The 21761-nt window shown below is 38.3% G+C and overlaps 5 protein-coding genes and 1 pseudogene across 5 annotated transcripts; 1 reads left to right on the top strand and 5 right to left on the bottom strand.

Moving 5' to 3' along the window:
• Positions 1–351: 351 nt before the first annotated feature.
• LOC103459924 (odorant receptor 131-2-like) lies at positions 352–1366 on the bottom strand. Its single transcript, XM_008401862.2, has one exon. It carries the CDS (start codon positions 1339–1341, stop codon positions 352–354), a length of 990 nt encoding a protein of 329 aa, XP_008400084.2. The 5' UTR covers positions 1342–1366.
• A 1859-nt stretch (positions 1367–3225) lies between these two features.
• Positions 3226–4245, bottom strand: LOC145554929 (odorant receptor 131-2-like). The gene has a single exon (XM_081615865.1). It carries the CDS (start codon positions 4243–4245, stop codon positions 3226–3228), a length of 1020 nt encoding a protein of 339 aa, XP_081471991.1.
• A 1678-nt stretch (positions 4246–5923) lies between these two features.
• LOC103459925 (odorant receptor 131-2-like) lies at positions 5924–6883 on the bottom strand (annotated as a pseudogene).
• A 4039-nt stretch (positions 6884–10922) lies between these two features.
• LOC145554901 (odorant receptor 131-2-like) lies at positions 10923–12114 on the bottom strand. The gene has a single exon (XM_081615784.1). It carries the CDS (start codon positions 11952–11954, stop codon positions 10962–10964), a length of 993 nt encoding a protein of 330 aa, XP_081471910.1. The 5' UTR covers positions 11955–12114; the 3' UTR covers positions 10923–10961.
• Positions 12115–13530: 1416 nt separating this feature from the next.
• LOC103459926 (odorant receptor 131-2) lies at positions 13531–14946 on the bottom strand. Its single transcript, XM_008401865.2, has one exon. The coding sequence runs from the start codon at positions 14782–14784 to the stop codon at positions 13792–13794; it is 993 nt and encodes a 330-aa protein (XP_008400087.2). The 5' UTR covers positions 14785–14946; the 3' UTR covers positions 13531–13791.
• Positions 14947–19488: 4542 nt separating this feature from the next.
• On the top strand, positions 19489–21300 carry LOC145554903 (odorant receptor 131-2-like). The gene has a single exon (XM_081615786.1). The coding sequence runs from the start codon at positions 19610–19612 to the stop codon at positions 20558–20560; it is 951 nt and encodes a 316-aa protein (XP_081471912.1). The 5' UTR covers positions 19489–19609; the 3' UTR covers positions 20561–21300.
• Positions 21301–21761: the final 461 nt, after the last annotated feature.

Below are 21761 nucleotides of genomic sequence, written 5' to 3'. Positions count from 1 at the left end.
TCTTGATGTGGTCCAAAATGAAAATGAGTTTGGCTCCTCTGATTTAGATGATCAGCCATAACATGGAGTCCAATTACATAATATTTAACGGATGTCTTGACCCCTTCTGTAGTGCGACTGTGTTACCCAGCAGCAGGTAATCAACATATCCCTTAATCTGATCACTGGGTTAAAAAAAAAACTGCTATAGAAATAAAACTTTTTAGTCTTTCAGCTGTTAATAATTATTCTGTTCAGTATACAGTAAGGAACAAACACATCACAGGTGAAAAACAAATTATGTGCTTCATTTACAAAATTTGTTTTACCCAAGTTAAATGAATTTCAGAATAAAACCAGAAATAACAACCATCAAGTAACATGTACTCTTTGTTTTTTCTTATTCGTAATTACAGGGAATGAAACTGAGCCTCTCCACTGGCAGCTGAGATTGAGTATGAGGATCGGCCTGATTGTTTTGTCTCTCAGACCGTAAATGAGGCAGTTTAGACATTTAGGAAGAATACTTATAGAAACATAAAGAAAAATCTGGAGACGCACAGCAGGAACTCTGTCTAGATTTTTGGAGATGGCTGTAATGAATGAATTGTGTATTGTTGACGACACTGTGAGGCCCATTTGCAGCAGATGCAGCAGCAGAGTCCTTTTGGCTTTGCTGGCTGATTCTTTGTCTGTGGCAGCAGAACGAGCTGCTACAATGATGCCAGTGTAGCAGAAAATGACCGTTACACCCCCGAGCACAAACAGGAAGTAGGTCGATACCTTGTCGTAAAGGTCAGATGCTGGATCAGTAGACATACTCTCACTTCCACAAAAGTCTGTCATCTGCATGTGCTGCTGTTCTTCTGATAAAAACTTGAACATTATAATTGTTTGAATCATAACATTTAGTGAAGTGATAGTCCAAACCACCCAAATAACCAACGTGGTGTTTCTGGTGGTGACGATGGCATTGTGTCTGAGAGGATAGCACACAGCTATGTATCTCTCTAAACACATAATCACCAGAGTTAATGAAGAGATTCTATGAGAAAGAGAATAAAAAGCTCCCACAGTGGCACAAACTGGATACAACAGTGATACTCTACAGATAGACAGAAGAAACAGCGACTGACTCTTTGCCATCTGCAGTGTGTCTGCAAGCAGAAGGTTAAACAGAAGAACGTAGCGAGCCGTCTCTCGAAACACGTCTTTACTTCTCAGGGTGTATAAAGCGGTTAGATTAATGAAGAGAAACACAGAGCAGGGCAGTGTTGTCACAACAGAAAACAATACTATCCCCAGGAGCCCCTCACGCTGCAGCTCAACAGTGTTGTTTCTTTGAGTTTGATTAGTGAGCATTTTCACCAATATTTAAAAAAATATGAAGTCAAATTCCCCCCCAAAATACAAAAATTAAACTAAAATCCAAAGATAAAACTATTGCTTTAACAACCACATCAACTCATAGGTTTTGGATTGTGAATCAAACTCCACCATCATACCTTCTGTCCAACCCGTCAACTCCAGAGCTGCACTATTTATGTCATCGTCAGAGATCTGCCTTTCAGAGATTTGTTGGGAAAAGGTTATGATGAAAATGTGGACGCGAAAGGCAGAACCTTTGAACTGACGGTCCGTTTTGGATGTGACAAAACATTTTCAGAAACCAAGCTGAAGGAGTAAAGTTTGCCTTCTTTTTGTAGCTTTTAGGAATTCAGTACCATTTTTAAAATGAAAGTATATAGTGACAAAGAACTACTCTACGTCATATTATCAAAGGAAAAACAGAATTTATTTTACGAACTAATACAAATTAATTAAAAATACAGAAGTGGAAGGAAAACTTATTTAGCTGAGGTCCATCCAGGAGAATAATAAAAAAAATATCACCCAAGTTCATCTCAAATAGGCCCACTATAGGACTCCACCAACAAGGTTGTCCTGATATTAAACCACAGGTTTATTAAAGCTCCTCCACTCTTTGATTGACATGATTGCAGACTAGAAATTTTATGTAGTTGGTTGTTAGTAGGTGTAAAATATACACCGTCTCCCCAGCTTTATTTTGTACAGCTTGTACAGACAACATTAGAGAACGGTTTCATTCAAATCTAAATAAATACTGTGATTGATAACAAACAACTTCTCATGATATATAAGCAAAGTAAATATTAAGTAAATGTTTATATAGTAATAAAGAGTGTGTTTTCCCAGTCATTACTTTTTAATGAATTAATTTAATTTTTATAATTTTTGATATTTTGTAAACATATATAACATATAACATGTTACATATTTCAAAGTCTTATATTTTAACTCTGTTCTTCACTATGTTTTTATTTCAGGCTCTTTTGTGTTTTATGTTTTTATATTCAAATGAGGTGCAGAATTTTCTTCAAAGCGGGTCTGGTGGTGCAAAGTTCTCATCTGTTTTGGTCAAACTAGTCCTTCAACCATAATGGCCGGTCATCCCAGATTGGTCCCATATCATTAACCAACCATTGTGTTGATTTGAATGGGTTGTGAGTAGCGTTTGATAAAACAAAGATATTTTGCATCGTTTTTGTTGTGGTTTGTCAGTTAAGTTGCTAAGCTACAATCGTAAGATGCACTGAAGTTCGCTGTCTCTCAGCTTGCTGCATTGACCAGACCTTGACCACAGAGAAGAGCCACCCACTCATTTGAATATAGGAATAGAAAATAGAGCCTGAAATAAAAATGTTATAAAATGAAACACAATTATTAAACGAACAATAAAAAAATACCAAAATAAATCCCAAGACAACTACATTTTAAAATAAATAAAACTGATTAATGAAATAAGCTCCCCTTTAAATCTCCTGTGGTTTTAGTGCGATGCTCAAGAAGAGCGCGGCAGATGTCACAGTTGGCTAGCGGGGAAGTGAAGAGGTTTCCCATCAGACCATCAGTTCCCAAAACCACACACACGCACGCACGCACGCACACACACACGCACACACACACGCACACACACACACACACACACACACACCCACACACACACACACAAATAATCCAAATCTAATATATCACAATAACTTTACATTGACTTGTATTGTGAAACATTACGGAGAAACCAACAGCAGCACTGTGCGCAACAGATTTATTTTACGTTCTGAATTATCTCAGTCGAAATTAATGACAGAATACTCAGATTCCCACTGAGATTTTCACTCATTCATCTGTGAATCTATTCTGATTTTTTTTGTAGTTCAAATTAAATTAAATCTGTTGCTTTACAAGTACTTTGATTTTATTTCTAGCTTGGGCATCAGAAATTAAAGCTGAGCCTCTCCACTGACAGGTGAGATTCAATATAAGAACAGGTCTGATTGTTTGGTCTCTGAGGCCGTATATGAGGGAGCTCAGGCATTTGGGAAGGACAATAACACAAACATAAAGGATAATCTGCATGTTCACAGATTGGACCCTGTCTAGATTATTTGAGATAACAATGAGCAGTGAGTTGTGTATTGTTGAGAACAGTGTGAGGCCCAGCTGCAGCAGATGCAGCAGCAGAGTCCTTCGCGCCTTGTTGGCTGAAGCTTTGTCTGTGGAGGCAGAACGAGCTGCTACAACGATACCAGTATAGGAGAAAACAACGGTTATACCACCTAGTACACACAGAAAATAGGTGAACACTTTGTTAAAAATAACAGAAGCTGGATCAACAAACACATTCTCTAGTCCACAGAAATCTTGCATCTGGACTGGGCTTACATTGTGTAAAAACAGTTTTAAAGCTAGACTCATCTGCATCATGTCTTTTAGTGAACTGAAGCACCAGATGATACAAATAACCACTCCTGTGTTTTTTGTGGTGATGAACACACTGTGCTTGAATGGAAAACACACAGCTATGTATCTCTCCAGACACATAACCACCAGTGTGATAACAGAAACGCTATGTGTCAGATTGTTGAGAATAGTCAAGCCCACACATACAGAATACAGCAGAGTTACTCTAAATGAAGACAGTAAAAACATTGATTGACTGTGTGCCAGCTGGATGGTGTCTGAAAACAGGAGGTTAAACAGTAGAATATAACGAGAGATCTCTCGAAACACCTCTTTACTCCTCAAGGTGTACAACATTGTCACATTGATGAAAAGAAACACACAACATGGTAAAGTCGTCACAATGGAAACAAACACCACTCCTAGGATTCCTTGACGTTGTACATCTAAGGTGGTATTTAACTGAGTATGATTAGTGGAGGACATGTTTACCAAATTAAACATTAATTTCAATTAGAACAAAAATTTATATGAAAACATTTGTTGTACACAAAAAAAGTATTTCATAGTTATAGTCTAGATTGTAGTGAAATCCATGTCTTTAAAATAAACAGTAGACCTCCTATGCAAACTCTTACCCGGGGTGAGTCCGCATAACTTATATTTATCTGATCAGAGACGAATTATCCTGTGTGTGATATCTAATTGGCTGAAGGTGTTGGAACACCTGCCCCTTTAGTCTTTAGGTCCTGCATACCAATTTGTAAACTATAGTGTTTTGTAATGGTCTTGCCTGTTAGATTAAATCATTTTGAAATTGATCAAGATGAAATAAATACGGTAAAGCATACCGCTGTTAGATAATTATGCTTTGTCCTGTGTGTTTTAGAGGGACACATATTTAAGGTCTAACCTTCAATATCTGTCATGTTTAATTTGGTGCAGATCAGTTGATTTATATAGAAATTAGGGCCACACCTGTCGCTATGAGGTGATGTCCGAATTTCCCACACTACGACAGTGATGGATCCTCTTGGAGGGATCTATAGCTGTGTACCAACTTTTAAAAGTCCCCATTAAGTGGATTGGCCTGAGTGAGTTTAGGGGGTGCTATTTAGCCATTTGGCCATAGACATTTTTTATTCCATTGGAGTCCAAAGGTGTCACTTGAGGCTGAATTTTGTTTTATGTTTGGTGAGTGTGAGTATGTTTAGACCCCTAAATGTTCAGTGCATTTAACAGAAGAGTAAGGTTTTCCATTACAATAGGCGTCAGCAGCGCCTTTTCTGCTTTTACGTAATTAAGGTAATTTTACACGAGACAACCTTTAACCGCTTCAGTCCCGGTCCGTCCCAGTCAGATTCATTTTCCATTAGCAGATCTGGTGTTGCTCTGTCTGGCTGATCTCACATTTTTGTACTTCTGGGGTAGCACTAGCCGCACCGAGCCAGTTACGACACCGAAGAGATTTGATCGACAGCTGACCACACTTGCTGACTGGATTGTGATTTATGTCACTTAGGGCTTTTAGTGTATTTCAGGTACAATATTGTGTGGTGATACAGAAGACTAATACTGTGATAACTTACAAAATCAAACTGCTTGCTCTACTTAGAAATTCCTTTGAAAGAGCCCCTTAATTTAGTCAAGCTCTGACTTCCACTAGAATCCTGGTAAATATAAACATATCTAACAGAGATATAAGGAGGTTTTTTGACATTTAAAGAGTTAAAGTGTGGTACAATGAGTATATTATTAATGAAAATTAAATCAAATAAATAGACTTCTACAATGTTTTTCTTTATCTCATTGCTTTCTGCTCAAACAGGCTTTCATTTTTACCTCATATTAATGTTTTTAATACATTGCAGTTTTCCCTGACAATTGTTTTGTAGCATTTTGACTTGGTTATTGTATGAATTATTTATTCTACTCTCAGATTGAGATAAATCAATCTGATAGTAGAATGACAACCTGATAGAAAATTATCTTTATGTCAGTTTTAGCTCTGTACAAAAAACCATCATTCAAATTCCTGTCTTGACATAAATTTTATTTATTTTGTAGCTATTAGATTGCAGTAGGAGTCATAAAATAAGTGGTTTAACCAAGGGTTTCTCTTTAAAATTGTGATGATTCAAATGTGGAAGTAAAAAAAATAAACTTTTAGAAATTGCATCCGTCAGTTTACATGTATTCTGATTTAATTTCTAGCTTGAACGTCAGAAATTAAAGCTGAGCCTCTCCACTGACAGGTGAGATTCAACATAAGAACAGGTCTGATTGTTTGGTCTCTGAGGCCGTATATGAGGGAGCCCAGGCATTTGGGAAGGACAATAACACAAACATAAAGAGCAATCTGCATGTTCACAGCTTGAACCCAGTCTAGATTATTTGTTGAGGACAGTGTGAGGCCCAGCTGCAGCAGATGCAGCAACAGTGTCCTTCGCGCCTTGTTGGCTGAAGCTTTGTCTGTGGAGGCAGAATGAGCTGCTACAACGATACCTATATAGGAGAAAACAACAGCTACACCCCCTAATACACACAGAAAATAGGTGAACGCTTTGTTAAAAATGTCAGAAGCTGGATCAGAAAACACACTGTCTTTACCAAAGAAGTCTACCTTTTGCATTTCCTTTACATTGTAAAAAGAAAATTTAAAAATTAGACTGAGTACAACAATGACCCTAAGAGAACTGAAACACCAAATGACCAAAATAACAACTCCTGTGTTTTTTGTGGTGATGAACACACTGTGCTTGACTGGAAAGCACACAGCTATGTATCTCTCCAGACACATAACCACCAGTGTGATAACAGAAATGCTGAGTGTGAGGCTGTTAAATGAAACTAAAACCCCACACAAAGAATACAGCAGAGTTACTCTAAATGAAGGCAGTAAAAACATTGATTGACTGTGTGCCAGCTGGATGGTGTCTGAAAACAGGAGGTTAAACAGTAGAATATAACGAGAGATCTCTCGAAACACCTCTTTACTCCTCGAGGTGTACAACATTGTCACATTGATGAAAAGAAACACACAGTGTAGCAAAGTCTTCACAGTGGAAAAAAATGCCACCCGTAGGATTCCCTGACGCTGCAGATTAAAAGTTGTGTTCAACTGAGTTTGATTAGTGGACATATTAAAGATTAAATTCACATAGATTTCAGAAGAGAAATTTGGGAAACTTAGTTAAAATACACTGCTCAAAAAAAATAAAGGGAACACTTAAACAACACAATATAACTCCAAGTAAATCAAACTTCTGTGAAATCAAACTGTCCACTTAGGAAGCAACACTGATTGACAATCAATTTCCCCTGATGTTGTGCAAATGGAATAGACAACAGATGGAAATTATTGGCAATTAGCAAGACACACTCAATAAAGGAGTGGTTCTGCAGGTGGGGACCACAGACCACTTCTCAGTACCTATGCTGTCTGGCTGATGTTTTGTTCAGTTTTGAATGTTGGTGGTGCTTTCACACTCGTGGTAGCATGAGACGGACTCTACAACCCACACAAGTGGCTCAGGTAGTGCAGCTCATCCAGGATGGCACATCAATGCGAGCTGTGGCAAGAAGGTTTGCTGTGTCTGTCAGCGTAGTGTCCAGAGGCTGGAGGCGCTACCAGGAGACAGGCCAGTACACCAGGAGACATGGAGGAGGCCGTAGGAGGGCAACAACCCAGCAGCAGGACCGCTACCTCCGCCTTTGTGCAAGAAGGAACAGGAGGAGCACTGCCAGAGCCCTGCAAAATGACCTCCAGCAGGCCACAAATGTGCATGTGTCTGCACAAACGGATAGAAACCGACTCCATGAGGATGGTATGAGGGCCCGACGCCCACAGATGGGGGTTGTGCTCACAGCCCAACACCGTGCAGGACGTTTGGCATTTGCCAGAAAACACCAGGATTGGCAAATTCGCCACTGGCGCCTTGTGCTCTTCACAGATGAAAGCAGGTTCACACTGAGCACATGTGACAGACGTGACAGAGTCTGGAGACGCCGTGGAGAGCGGTCTGCTGCCTGCAACATCCTTCAGCATGACCGGTTTGGCAGTGGATCAGTAATGGTGTGGGGTGGCATTTCTTTGGAGGGCCGCACAGCCCTCCATGTGCTCACCAGAGGTAGCCTGACTGCCATTAGGTACCGAGCTAGACCTCAATGCTAGACAATGATGTCTAGCATTGTCCTCCTAATGCAGGACAATGCTAGACCTCATGTGGCTGGAGTGTGTCAGCAGTTCCTGCAAGATGAAGGCATTGAAGCTATGGACTAGCCCGCCCGTTCCCCAGACCTGAATCCAATTGAGCACATCTGGGACATCATGTCTCGCTCCATCCACCAACGTCACGTTGCACCACAGACTGTCCAGGAGTTGGCGGATGCTTTAGTCCAGGTCTGGGAGGAGATCCCTCAGGAGACCATCCGCCACCTCATCAGGAGCATGCCCAGGTGTTGTAGGGAGGTCATACAGGCACATGGAGGCCACACACAATACTGAGCCTCATTTTGACTTGTTTTAAGGACATTACATTAAAGTTGGATCAGCCTGTAGTGTGTTTTTTCATTTTTAATTTTGTGTGTGGCTCCAAATCCAGGCCTCCATTAGTTAATAAATTTGATTTCCATTGATGATTTTTGTGTGATTTTGTTGTCAGCACATTCAACTTTGTACAGAACAAAGTATTGAATGAGAATATTTCATTCATTCAGATCTAGAATGTGTTATTTGAGTGTTCCCTTTATTTTTTTTTTGAGCAGTGTATATTTGTTGTACCCAATAAAGCATTTCATACTTTTTACCCAGACAGCTGCAGTGCCTATGTATTTCAAACCTATTCACACTGTGTTACCTGGAGATGGTCTGCATGACTTGGCTTTCCTTCACCCAATATTTATACGATTAGTCTTTAAACACTTGAGACTGGTGTGTGAAATTTAATTGGCTAATGTTGTTAGAACTGTAGTGTTTTGTATTGCACTAGGCCTTTAGTAGTTAGATTAAATAATTTTGATGCATCTTCCTACTAAGTTATTGGAAAAACCTTTTACTATCATTCATCCTACTCTTGTTTTTTATTAACTCTTGTCTTAGTTAAGGTATTGATTGAATTGCCTATGAACATTATGTAAGGCCTCTTCTTAAACCCCTCCTCCTCAAAGCCTTATCTTTAGCTTATTGTTGATTCAGTAGTCAAATCAAGCCTTTACCACCTTTTTTTAAAATTGAGAAGGCTATGCACCTTTGGAATTCATTTCTGTAAGCTCTTTATGTTGCCGTCTCTCAGACTTCAGTTGGGCCAAAATGTGGCTGCTTTTAACTGACACCTTCATAAGCTCATCACTCCTGTTTTGTCTTCCCTCCACTGACTGCCTCTCCATTTTACAATACATTTTAAAATGTTATTGTTTGTTTTGAAAGCTCTTACTAGTTATGTTCCATCCTATGTCTCTGTGTTTTTTTCAGTTCTGGTTTGAGTGGTAAATCCCTGAGGTCGTCATCATTGTTCTTTCCGAAAGTTCCAAGAACAAACATTTGTGGTGACCAGACTTTCAGGATTGCAACATCCAACAGGATTTATCCATGAACGAATAATAGCTTGGAAGAAAGATAAACACCAGACATTATGTTGAACACATTACTCTCAACTTCCAGGACCTTGCAAGCAGGCGGTCTGTTCTAGCAGCTCTCTCAGTTCGGAGCACTTCTCTTTAAAAATCCCTGAGATGGGTTTTGTTTTCTTACATTATTTCAAAAAACATTTCCGCTGTTACCCTTTCAACCTTTGCAGTTCGCAAAGTTTTTAGTGTCAGTTTTGTAAATATTCTGTTTTTTATGCAGAAATAGACATGAACATTTAGTAAATTTCTTAAATTATTCTGCTCAGTTGCACGTTTCTTTGAGTTACACTATCTTAAAAACAGCTCTATTGAACCTTGCAATTTTGGCGTTACTGTACATTATTTTACTCTTAGTTCTGTTTTTATACATTTTATGTGTTATCTTTATATGAATCAACACGCTTTGATTCGCTATCACTTTGCTGCTGTTACACCAGAATATCCTAATGAGAGATAATAAAGGTTATGTGTTTTATTTCTTATTACATTATATTCTGTTATTAAACAGTCCTGAAAGATGTCATCCCAGAATTATCTAAAGTATGGGCAGGACATGTTCATAAGGTCAATATGGTGACCTTCACAATGGGGACAGTAAGTTTCAACATCAGGAAAGGTTTTGGCCATCCTGGTCCTAGTCTTGTATATTTTTAGACATTTTTAATTGAATTAAACTGTCTAGCACATGGGCAGGAGGAATGCACCAAGTCCAGGTCATAGCAAGTAATAATATTAGTTACTATAACTACACACAATACACAGCTCTTGTGACTGTTGCAAAAGCCTTAAAATATTTACATGTCATGCATGACTGACGTGTGGACAGTTTGGTGAGTTTTCAGAAATGTTTGCACCTCCAAAAAGCCAGTTTGTTTCATGGAAGTACAGTAGCATTGGAATTACAGAAGGTCTTTGCAGTGCTTTCGCTGCTTGGGCCTAATTTCTGTATTTCAGGTGCAATAGTGTGTGTCACTGCTGGTGACTAACAGAGCATCACATTACAAATCAATTGCCCGAAGCGCTTCTGCAATTCTAGAGAAATCTTCCTCAGTTTAGTCAGGTTTTCACTTCCAATTGGATCCTGACAAGTAGAGCAGAACTTTGAAGTATTTTTAAAATGGGCTTTGAAATTTATACAGTATTTACTTTATAATCAGTTTGGCACATAACATACTACACAGTTGTGTGGGTTTTGGGTTGGATTTTTATTTATTTTTTTTCTGTTTTATCAGTAATTCTCTATTCACTTTAGTCTTACCTTCTAGTTTCATTGTTCTAGGCAATTTATTTTGGTTAGATTTGGGTTGTTCTTGTTTTTCCTTCCTAGTGTTTTTAGTTATGCTTCTTAGTTATTTTGTTACCCCATGTTTGGTTGATCTTATTTGTTTGAGTCTAGTCAGATTATTTGTTTAGTCCTTCTAGATATTTCAGCCTCTGTTATAGTGTATCATACTTAGTTCTGTATGAAAAACCACCATTCCAGTTCCTGTTTAAGAAATAAATTGTTTTATTAGATTTTAGATTTCAGTAGCAATCATTAAGACATTCTCCAATAAAGTTTTTCTCTTTTAAATTGTTGAAAATTGCATCCGTCAGTTTACATGTATTCTGATTTTATTTCTAGCTTGGACATCAGAAATTAAAGCTGAGCCTCTCCACTGACATGTGAGATTCAACATAAGAGCAGGTCTGATTGTTTGGTCTCTGAGGCCGTATATGAGGGAGCTCAGGCATTTGGGAAGGACAATAACACAAACATAAAGGATAATCTGCATGTTCACAGCTTGAATCCTGTCTAGATTATTTGAGATAACAATGAGCAGTGAGTTGTGTATTGTTGAGGACAGTGTGAGGCCCAGCTGCAGCAGATGCAGCAGCAGAGTCCTTCGCGCCTTGTTGGCTGAAGCTTTGTCTGTGGAGGCAGAACGAGCTGCTACAACGATACCAGTATAGGAGAAAACAACGGTTATACCACCTAGTACACACAGAAAATAGGTGAACACTTTGTTAAAAATGTCAGAAGCTGGATCGGAAAACATACTGTCTTTACCACAGAAGTCTACCATTTGCATTTCCTTCACATTGTAAAAAGAAAATTTTAAAATTAGACTGAGTACAACAATGACCCTAAGAGAACTGAAACACCAAATGACCAAAATAACAACTCCTGTGTTTTTTGTGGTGATGAACACACTGTGCTTGAATGGAAAGCACACAGCTATGTATCTCTCCAGACACATAACCACCAGTGTGATAACAGAAATGCTGAGTGTGAGGCTGTTAAATGAAACTAAAACCCCACACACAGAATACAGCAGAGTTACTCTAAATGAAGACAGTAAAAACATTGATTGACTGTGTGCCAGCTGGATGGTGTCTGAAAACAGGAGGTTAAACAGTAGAATATAACGAGAGATCTCTCGAAACACCTCTTTACTCCTCAAGGTGTACAACATTGTCACATTGATGAAAAGAAACACACAACATGGCAAAGTCGTCACAATGGAAACAAACACCACTCCTAGGATTCCCTGACGCTGCAGATTAAAAGTTGTGTTCAACTGAGTTTGATTAGTTGAGGACATTTTAAGCAGATTAAACCCACATAGATCTTAAGCAGAATAAAAATTATTGTACCCAAATACGTATAATATGGTTATTATCTACATTGTTGTGGAATTCACATATTAAAGCCAACTAATATACCTGCTATTCACACTCGTTTACCTGGAGATGGTCTGCATGATTTTCCTTTCTTCACCCAATATTTATCTGATTAGACTTGAAACACCTGAGACTGGTGTGTGAAATTTAATTGGCTAATGTTGTTAGAATATCTGCCTCTTATGTCTTCATGTCCACCATACCTAAGACCATACCTGGTCTTCATGTCCAGCATACCATACTATACCTATGTTTAAAGTGTATTGTTTTGTAAAGGCCTATGACTGTTGTAGTTAAATGAAATAATTTTAATACTTCTCAGTAAGTTATTGGAAAAACTTTTTGATATGATTGGTCCTAGTCTTGCTCTGCGACAGACTGGTGACCTGTCCAGGGTGTACCCCGCCCCTCGCCCGAAACGTTGGCTGGAGATGGGCACCAGCAACCCTCCCGACCCCACTGAGGGAAAAAGGGTGCAAGAAAATGGATGGATGGATGGATGGATGGTCCTAGTCTTGTTTTTTATACTTTCATGTCCAAGGTTCTACAGAAACTTCTTTTTGAACAGCAACAACCATATTTAGAAAATAATTATATTTTTGAAAAATTTCAGTGTGACTTTAGATAGCAACATAGCGCTGTTTATGAGAGCAACGAGTACTAAAAGTACTCGGTGACATTTCTGACGGTTGATGGGTCGGGCCCTGTCGTCTTGGTGTTGCTGAACCTCAGCTTTTGATACTGTTGATTACTCTGTCCTGTGTTGCCCACGCCGTTGATTTGCTTTACATGGCTGCTACTTGAAGTTACTGTAGGTAACTTTTATAAAAATATATTGTATACAGTTTTTAAAACTTTTAATTATGGGCTGACAGCAGAAAATGAGAGATAATCTCATATTGTCCCTCCCAGTGGTCCAACTGCCATTTGCAGAAATGCACCACTCCCAGCAAGAAACAACCAATCACAGCCAGGATGAATGTTTTACAAGTGTCAATCACACTTATGTATGTGCTTCTCACAACCTTCACCTGTCTAAGCAGGTGGCCAGCAGCATATGAGCACCTCAGGGGACTGTAATCTAACCTTTCATTTTCACTCTGAATTGATATTATAAATGAAGAACACATCGACAATCCTGAGCATTCTCCTCATGTTATAAAACAGTATCTTCAGTCAGAGGCTTCTTCATAACTGTTTTAATACAGACGTTATGTGAGATCCTTCTTGCCCACAGCCATGAGCCTGTACAACTTCAAGAAACTTGGATGATACAAGTTACAACATTTAACAACATTCCCAACATTGGACCTGAAGTATTATTGAATTGAAATCTCGCTTCCTTCAACAATCATATGACACATTCAATGTAAAAAAAATGCTTTGTTTAAAAAGGTGTTTTCTAAATTAAATCAAAAACAGACTATATGTATGTATGTTTCAATGCAGTGATGAGTTAATTAAACTATAGATTAATAAATCTCACACTATAAGGTATAGAATGAAGTGACTTTATAAATGTTTAAGCCTTAAGCAGTCTGACAAGGCTAAAAATGCACGTATTAATGACAGCAAAATTTTACTCAATCCAGTTTTACATACCTTATTACTGCAGTACAAACTTACAGAGAAACACGTAAAGCAGTGAATAATACAGTTTACTATTAGAATATACTTCAAATATTACAAAAACATGTTTGTGTAAATCTTTTTGCTTTGAAAATTGATGTTGAACACGCTAAATAACATTCACAGACATTAAGTAACTAGAACTTTGATGTTTTTCTTGGTTTGCACAGCAGGTTTTAAAACTGAGCGTCTCCACTGACAGCTAAGATTCAACATGAGGATGGGTCTGATAGTCTGGTCTCTGAGGCCATAGATGAGGGAACTCAGACATTTGGGAAGAACAATTATACAGATATAAAGAAAGACCTGGATGCGCACAGCTTCAAGTCTCCCTAGATTCTTTGAGATGGCTATAATCAATGAGTTGTATATTGTCGAGGACATTGTTAGGCCCATTTGCAGCAGATGCAGCAGCAGGGTCCTTCGAGCCTTGCTGGCTGATGCTTTGTCAGTGGAGGCAGAGTGAGCTGCCACAATGATGCCAGTGTAGGAGAAAGTGACAGTTACACCTCCGAGCACAAACAGAAAATAAGTGAAAGCTCTGTCATAAAGAGCAGACACCGGATCGAGAAACACGCTCTCTTTTCCACAAAAATCCATCATCTCTTTGAGCTGCAGGTCTTGGAATGAAAACTTTAACATTAAACTTAATTGTGCAACGACGTGTAATGAACTGACACACCAAATAACACAGATAACCACTCCTGTGTTTCTGATGGTGATGATGGCACTGTGTCTCAAAGGATAGCATACAGCTATGTACCTTTCTAAACACATGATCACCAGTGTAACGATTGAGGCAGAGAGTGTTAAACTGCTGAATGCTGTTAGAGCAGCACAGACCGGATACAACAATGTCAATCTAAAAGAAGACAGCAGAAACATTGACTGACTTTGTGCCAGCTGCACAGTGTCTGCAAAGAGAAGGTTAAACAGCAGAATGTAGCGAGACGTCTCCCGAAACACCTGTTTGTTCCTCAAAGTGTATAACATGGTCATGTTGATGAAGAGAAACACGGCGCACGGCAATGTTGTCATGATGGAATTTGTCAGTATCCCCAGAAGCCCCTCACGCTGCAGACTTACAGTGGTATTTAACTGAGTTTGATTAGTAAAGAACATGGCAAACACACTAAAACTATGGGACTGTTAAACACACAACACAGTGAGATACTCATAAATACACTTCATTATTAGAACAAAGATGGCTACAAAGATGTCCTAAATTTCTTTCCATCAATATGCCTCCTTTACATGCACACAGTGCCAGATCTAATGGTTGAACCTTCCATTCTATACTATTTATCTGATCAGTGCGGACACACCCCTTGCGTCTCACTACGTTTTTTTCTTCGTCATGTAGTAAGAAGTTGTGATGTAAATGTCATTGAAAATAACCATCAGTCATTCAGCCATTGAAAACAAATAAACACAATGTTTAGATTTTTTTCTTCAAGCAAAGCCAGTTTAAGTGTGGTTGAATTCCAGCTTTTAATCTTAAATGAGTCTTTATATAGTCTTTGCACTCTTTAGTTGTTCTGTATTTGCTTGTTTTGCCACTCCTAAATGAGGCCAAGCTTCAGGAGCTGAGCTTGGCCTCTTAGTTCCAGTGAAAGGATGCTTCCATGGCGAGGTGTTCCAGGCACGTTCCAGCCGGAGGAGACCCAGAGGAACACCCAGGACACGCTGGAAGGACAATGTTTATTCACACACACACAGGGCCTTTATCAGAAGCTATGCCTCAGTTTCTAATTTACCTTTTCTAGGAATGATCAATTAAATTACTGACAAAAATGTAAATAAATGGCTTGTACAACACTTTAATAGGTGTTGTACAAGCCAGAGGATCCCAAAGCACTTCACACTACATTCAGTCATTAACCCATTCACACACTGATGGTGACAAGTTACTGGACAGTAGCAATAGCTGCCCTGGGTCACACTGACAGAGGTAAGGCTGCCATTCACCAGGCCCTCTGACTGTAACCTGCAGGAAGGGTGGTAAAGTGTCTTTAATCCCCTTAACGTGTCAAGGACACAAAGAAGAAGGCGGACAAAGCGGTCAAGTAACCCACTGGTCAAGGGATGAACTCCGACCACGTCACCACCATCATCCCTCTAAAAAGATTTTTTAGTGCACATTGACATAAGTTTGCTCACTTTTTCTCATTTCGATCCTTTTGTGTTTCAGTGTGAAGTGTGTGACCATGCATTGGATTTACGTTTTAGTAAAATAAGTTGTCTGTTGAGCTTTAATTTATCCATTTCTTTTGAGATACTTTGTAGCAAAAGAAAGTCACAACCAAAAGTTGGATTTCTTTTAGACTTTATTTGTTAGAAGTGTGAGTTGTGTTGATTTTGTCTTTGGGATGATGTAACTCTGAGGTCTAATGAGCAATGCTCCATGCATTTAGCTCAATCCTCATGATGGCTTATTTAGATACATTAAATATTCATACCCCTACTCATTTATTTTTTCAGTAAATATTGACTTGATTGCATCATAAAAATGTATAACAGTAACTTTGTGTCTGTGCACAAAGTTTGAAAAGTTAAATGGTATGTTTTTAATAAACAATGAACTGAAGTTTGAAGTTTGCTTGAACCATACAGGTCTGGACATTTGTCTGAACATAAACCACCAAAACACTTTTGAGCTATGGAAGTGTCTCAAGCAGGACATTTTTGATACACGTAGGACAATGTACTCATGTGCTGCAGATTTAAATCTACTTAGTAGTTGTTGCTTTAGTGACATTTGCATATTTCACACTATTGTAAACATCAACGATATAAATTTTATATATACAACATATTTCAGATTCTGCTGTTATGGGCTCGCTGTTATTAGTCGCATATCGCTGTTCAGTAGACAGCAATATGCGTGACTGTAATTATTCTGATGATGACTGAGAACTTTGATGAACGGAAATTTGCTGTAGTTGTAGACCAACTGTTCTTCTGATTTCAGTTGTATTTTTTGTAAAACTTTACAGTAACTTCATAGTTTGAGTTAATATGTAAAAATGTTACTTGTGGGGTGCTGCAGTGGCACCGAGCCAAAGCACAAGCCATGTGCGTAGGGCCTACTGCTCAATGGCCATCACAAGTTCGAGTCCTGGTCTGACTTTTGCCACCTGTCTTACCCCTCCCTCATTACCCATTTTCCTGTCTTACCACTCTCAAATAAAGGCCACTAGAGCCGATAAAACCTTAAAAAAAGTTACTTGTGGTGAAGTTTTGAAACAATTAGGAGTTTTGCTACTTTGGTACACTTTGAGGAAGTGTTTTGCACAGGGATCTTAATGTTTTCCAGTCTGGAGAGCATTGGAATTCTTCTAGTATTCTTCTGGAATACTTGAAGTATTCTAGTACTTCAAGTACACAAAAGTACTTCTGTGCATTCTAGTAATGCAAAGACTTGTGGCAAAGGTCATCGGGCCAGAACTCGAACTCATGATGACAGCCGCGTTGAGGGCCATGCACTCTACCCATGCACCGCAGCAGTGCCCCAAAAGGCAGAAACTTTTGATATAATTAACAGATTTTTGTTCACTGAATGTGTGCATTTCTTACTGAAATATTATTTTATGTTTCGTGTCCATTTGTTACACAATCAATTCATGTTATTGTTTATTTAAAGACATAATATTGAATTTAAGAAAAAAAAAAAGTCTAATCAGACATTTTGCCACCCCGCTGCAGCACCTCCTCAGGGATCGTGCCCACCCCCATGGAAGAACTCTGGTTTACTGCTCAGCTTTTTTCCACTGGATTCTCTGGCAGCAAAGAGAGAATCTTGCATAAAAGCCCATGTGGCTCATTTAGACACATTAAAAATTTAAGCTGTTGATTCCCTTATGTCCTTTCCAAGTATCAACAAAGATATCAACGTTTTTGCTTAATTAGTCCTAATGGAAATGATGAATGTGTATCTCTGAACACAATTATGGCAGTTTATGAAGTTTATATTTGTGACTCTCCACATTATGGCAGTTTATAAAGTTTATATTTGTGACTCTCCACATGCCATTGAGCACATTGCAGCTTACTTTAGCATTGATGTTAATTTGTAGCATCAGACGGGCACACTTTGACACTTAAATTTCTTCAGAAATGCTCTAGTTTTATTTTAGATCTATCCAAAAACAGATTATTTAAACATTAAAATATTCCTTCCTGTAATATTTTCAAAAGTGAAAAAAGTCAGAGGCTCTACTAAACTTTTGTTATTGTGGAAATAAATGTTCCTGCAGCGTGACAGAAAACCTCATGTGAGGCCAAGCCTCCTGAGAAGTCATTAAGCCGTATTAAAAATTCAGATCATTAATGACTGTAAATATTGACACAGTAAATTATTCCCATTGGTGTTTAATGTTTCTAATGATGTGTGGATGAAAGGCACTACTATGTGGAAAAACTATAGGAAACTGACAAAAAAAGTTTCACTCAATACAGAACTGACTAAATACTTAAAACAACTGCATTTTGTCAAATAGTTGACTTTATATTTAAAATTTGTTGCAGCAAAACAAAACATGTCGCTTCGTCCATGCTTCACATTTTGTATACGTTTCTTTCTTGAAAGCTGTCTTTGGTCTATCCCAAACATTTCTTCTATTTTAGTGCTTAATTTATCCGACTTTCACTTCTCTGTCCAGACATCATTTCAGAAGTCCTGGTCTTTGTCTATGTTCTCTGGAAAACTCCTCTCCTTTATGTTTTTCCTACAGTCTTTTTCTGAGACGCTTTCATTTCAACAGTAGCAAGAAGCCACTTCAGATACGATTATGACAATTTCACACTTTGGGGACATTTTAGAATAGAATAGAATAGAATAGAATAGAATAGAATAGAATAGAATAGAAATGTCCTTTATTATCCCACAGTGGGGAATTTCAGGTGAATCAGCAGCAAAGTGACAGGTGGTTGAGGCATGTAGGTTCACAAAAGGACAACAATATAGCACGTGTAAAAATTTTTTAGAATAACACGTACGGTTCAAAGGATTGTGTAACTTAGAACACGTTTATTTTAAATGTCAAATTTGTGCATATTATCCATTAAAAAACAACAATAAATGAGAATAAAAGTGTGCGAACAACAGAGATGTGGAAATCACAGCACAAATCTTAATTTGAAATTAGTTTGTTGGGAGCTGTGATGGTTATAGAGTTGAACTGTTAACTTGGCCTTCTGTTCCTTCCTGTTTAAAACTCGATTCAAGGATAACAGGATCTGCTAAAAATATCAATATAATCTTTGCTCTCTAATGTCATTTTCCAGTTATGGAAAGGAGGCATGTGCAGAGTCTCCATAATGCCAAATAAGTCTAAAATAGAAAAATAAGGTTTCCACAAACCCTAATCTTTCCTTGTTTATACTGCACTTGACCACAGGTGCCTTAATGCAAACATTGATGCTTTCTTAAAATTGTCTTAATGTTATGGCTTGGTAGACAAAGATCTAAATGAATGTAACTTGTGCCAAATTTGAATGTTTTTAATTGGGTCTTAATCCGATTACACTTAATCTGCATTTAATTACACTATGCTGGCTTTGAATTTGCTCTTTACAAAAATTATGAATTCTGCATTTAAGGTGATGATTCAAATTATTCACTTGAATTAAATCAGTAGCAAAATCGAGAAATAAAACATGAGCTCTGTTGCACAACTGGGATTATGTCATTCATCAGTAAACAACGCTAACATGTGATGTGTCATGGGAACACTTGAAGAGATCAGAACTTGTCATTTCACCTGGAGTAAAGAAAAGGCAGATAACATACCGTGTCATTAAGCTCAGTTCTGCACAGGTGAATGGTCTTTCTATGACTTATGGATTTTTCTACCTGCCATTCATTTTAATGTTTACATTTAACATCCATGTCTAACTGAATGTTTGTTTTAAGTGAAGTACAGCTAGTTTTGAGAAACTCTTCAGTATGTTTAATGTGTCACAGTCTGAGTCCAACATGACAAAAGCAAGTCAGAACCAGGATCTGTTGAGGATAGCACTAATTTCCACCCTGTCTACAGTTCCATCACTTGTTTTTCTCTACATCAATGGGACCATTCTGTTCACGCTGAGGAGTAAAGCTGTGTTTTGTGACACCTGTCGTTACATTCTACTCTACAACCTTCTTCTGGCAGACACTGTCCACCTGGCGCAGAGTCAAATGCAGTTCCTACTGTCAGTGTGCAGAGTCAAACTGGCTTATTCGCTGTGTACTGTTCTTAGCATGCTTGCCAATATTACGACTGGGATTTCTCCCCTAACACTGGTGGTAATGCCATTAGAGAGATATGTGGCTGTGTGCTACCCACTGAGGCACTCTTCCATCATCACCGTCAGAAACACAACTATGGTAATCATTGCAATTTGGGCTGTCGGTTCACTGAACAATATCACTCGTGTTTTGTTGTTTTTAGTGTTTTCATTAGAGAAAATGGAGAGTTGGCAAATAGAAGACGTTTGTTCTAACGTCTCTTTGGTGCTTGGTGCTGTAACTGCAGAATATGACAGGGCCTATATATGTGTTGTGTTTGTATCAGCTGGTGTTGCTACAACTTTCTCCTATGTTAGTGTCATTATAGCGGCCAGGTCAGCCTCTACAGATAAAGCTTTAGCTCATAAGGCCCGTAACACCCTGCTGTTGCACCTGGTTCAACTGGGCCTGAGTCTTTCCTCCACTATTAATAATCCGCTAAATATAGCTCTTTCACAAATTCTAACAAGAGATGCATTTTTATGGGTTCGGAGTGTTTTTTATGTTTGTTTTATTATCTTCCCCAGATGTTTAAGTTCTCTAATCTATGGGCTAAGAGATCAGACCATCAGACCTGCTCTGTTGTATTATCTGTGTTGTCGACTGAAAGTTAAAATCAGTGGCTAGTAGTTTTTGAAACATTTGTGTCTTTCTGGAGTCTGGAGGCACAGGGTCCAGAATCCACTTGGACAATGGATTTGTTGCCATCAAAGGAAAAAGGGGAAGTTCACCACCAGATATGTCTTCTACATCCCAAAATAATACATTGGCAGGTTTACAAGAAACTTTCAGTTATATCTGGAATAAAGATATTTTCTATTTATATTTTCCCTGATAAATATTTTCATCTTAAGTTTAAAAAAAAATTAAGAATAAGGTTTAAAATTGAAAATAAAATTCACAGGCAATAGAGACATGATCTCCATTGTGACATATCCATCCATCCATCCATTTTCTTTCACCCTTGTCCCTCAGTGGGGTCGGGAGGGTTGCTGGTGCCTATCTCCAGGTAACATTCCGGGGCGAGAGGCGGGGTCACCCTGGACAGGTCGCCAGTCTGTCGCAGGGCAACACAGACACACACAGGACAAACAACCATGCACACACACACTCACACCTAGGGGCAATTTAGACAGGCCAATTAACCTGACAGTCATGTTTTTGGACTGTGGGAGGAAACCGGAGTACCTGGAGAAAACCCACACATGCACAGGGAGAACATGCAAACTCCATGCAGAAAGACCCGGGCCGGGAATCCAACCATTGTGACACAATATATTTGATTTCAGTGAAAGTTGTGTGATGTTACTTTAAAATCTAACTCAAATACAATAATATTTATTTTTCATGTATATCACTTGCTTAATTTATTCACCACCTGAATTTTAAATTGTTTTATTTTTCAAATTATTTTTAATGAAAGCTGTATAAATAAAGTATGTGTCTTGCTAACTATCAGTAACAGTTTTGCCTTAATATACTAGTTTAAAAGATTTACAAAGAAGACCTTAACAGAATGTGATCTAATAATTTTACTTTAGAATGAAAATACAAAGTGAGGCTTAAATAACATTCCCCTGAAATTGATGTGCAGTTTGTTTTGTTTCCAAACAAAAACAGCAAAACAAAACATGTCGCTTCGTCCATGCTTCACATTTTGTATAAGTTTCTTTCTTGAAAGTTGTCTTTGGTCTATCCCAAACATTTCTTTTATTTTAGTGCTTAATTTATTCGACTTTCACTTCTCTGTCCAGACATCATTTCAGAAGTCCTGGTCTTTGTCTATGTTCTCTGGAAAACTCCTCTCCTTTATGTTTTTCTTAGAGAT

The sequence above is a fragment of the Poecilia reticulata genome, chromosome 14 (assembly GCF_904066995.2).
Source record: "Poecilia reticulata chromosome 14, P_reticulata-male-v2, whole genome shotgun sequence".
In the NCBI taxonomy this organism is placed as follows: Eukaryota; Metazoa; Chordata; class Actinopteri; order Cyprinodontiformes; family Poeciliidae; genus Poecilia; species Poecilia reticulata.
The sequence above is the reverse complement of the archived record's forward strand: the minus strand, read 5'-3'. Positions and strand labels throughout refer to the sequence as shown.

Excerpts from the sequence above, each read along its gene's own strand:
- LOC103459924 (XM_008401862.2), bottom strand. The coding sequence starts at position 1,341 with ATGCTCACTAATCAAACTCAAAGAAACAACACTGTTGAGCTGCAGCGT.
- LOC145554929 (XM_081615865.1), bottom strand. The coding sequence starts at position 4,245 with ATGTTTAATTTGGTAAACATGTCCTCCACTAATCATACTCAGTTAAAT.
- LOC145554901 (XM_081615784.1), bottom strand. The coding sequence starts at position 11,954 with ATGTCCTCAACTAATCAAACTCAGTTGAACACAACTTTTAATCTGCAG.
- LOC103459926 (XM_008401865.2), bottom strand. The coding sequence starts at position 14,784 with ATGTTCTTTACTAATCAAACTCAGTTAAATACCACTGTAAGTCTGCAG.
- LOC145554903 (XM_081615786.1), top strand. The coding sequence starts at position 19,610 with ATGTTTAATGTGTCACAGTCTGAGTCCAACATGACAAAAGCAAGTCAG.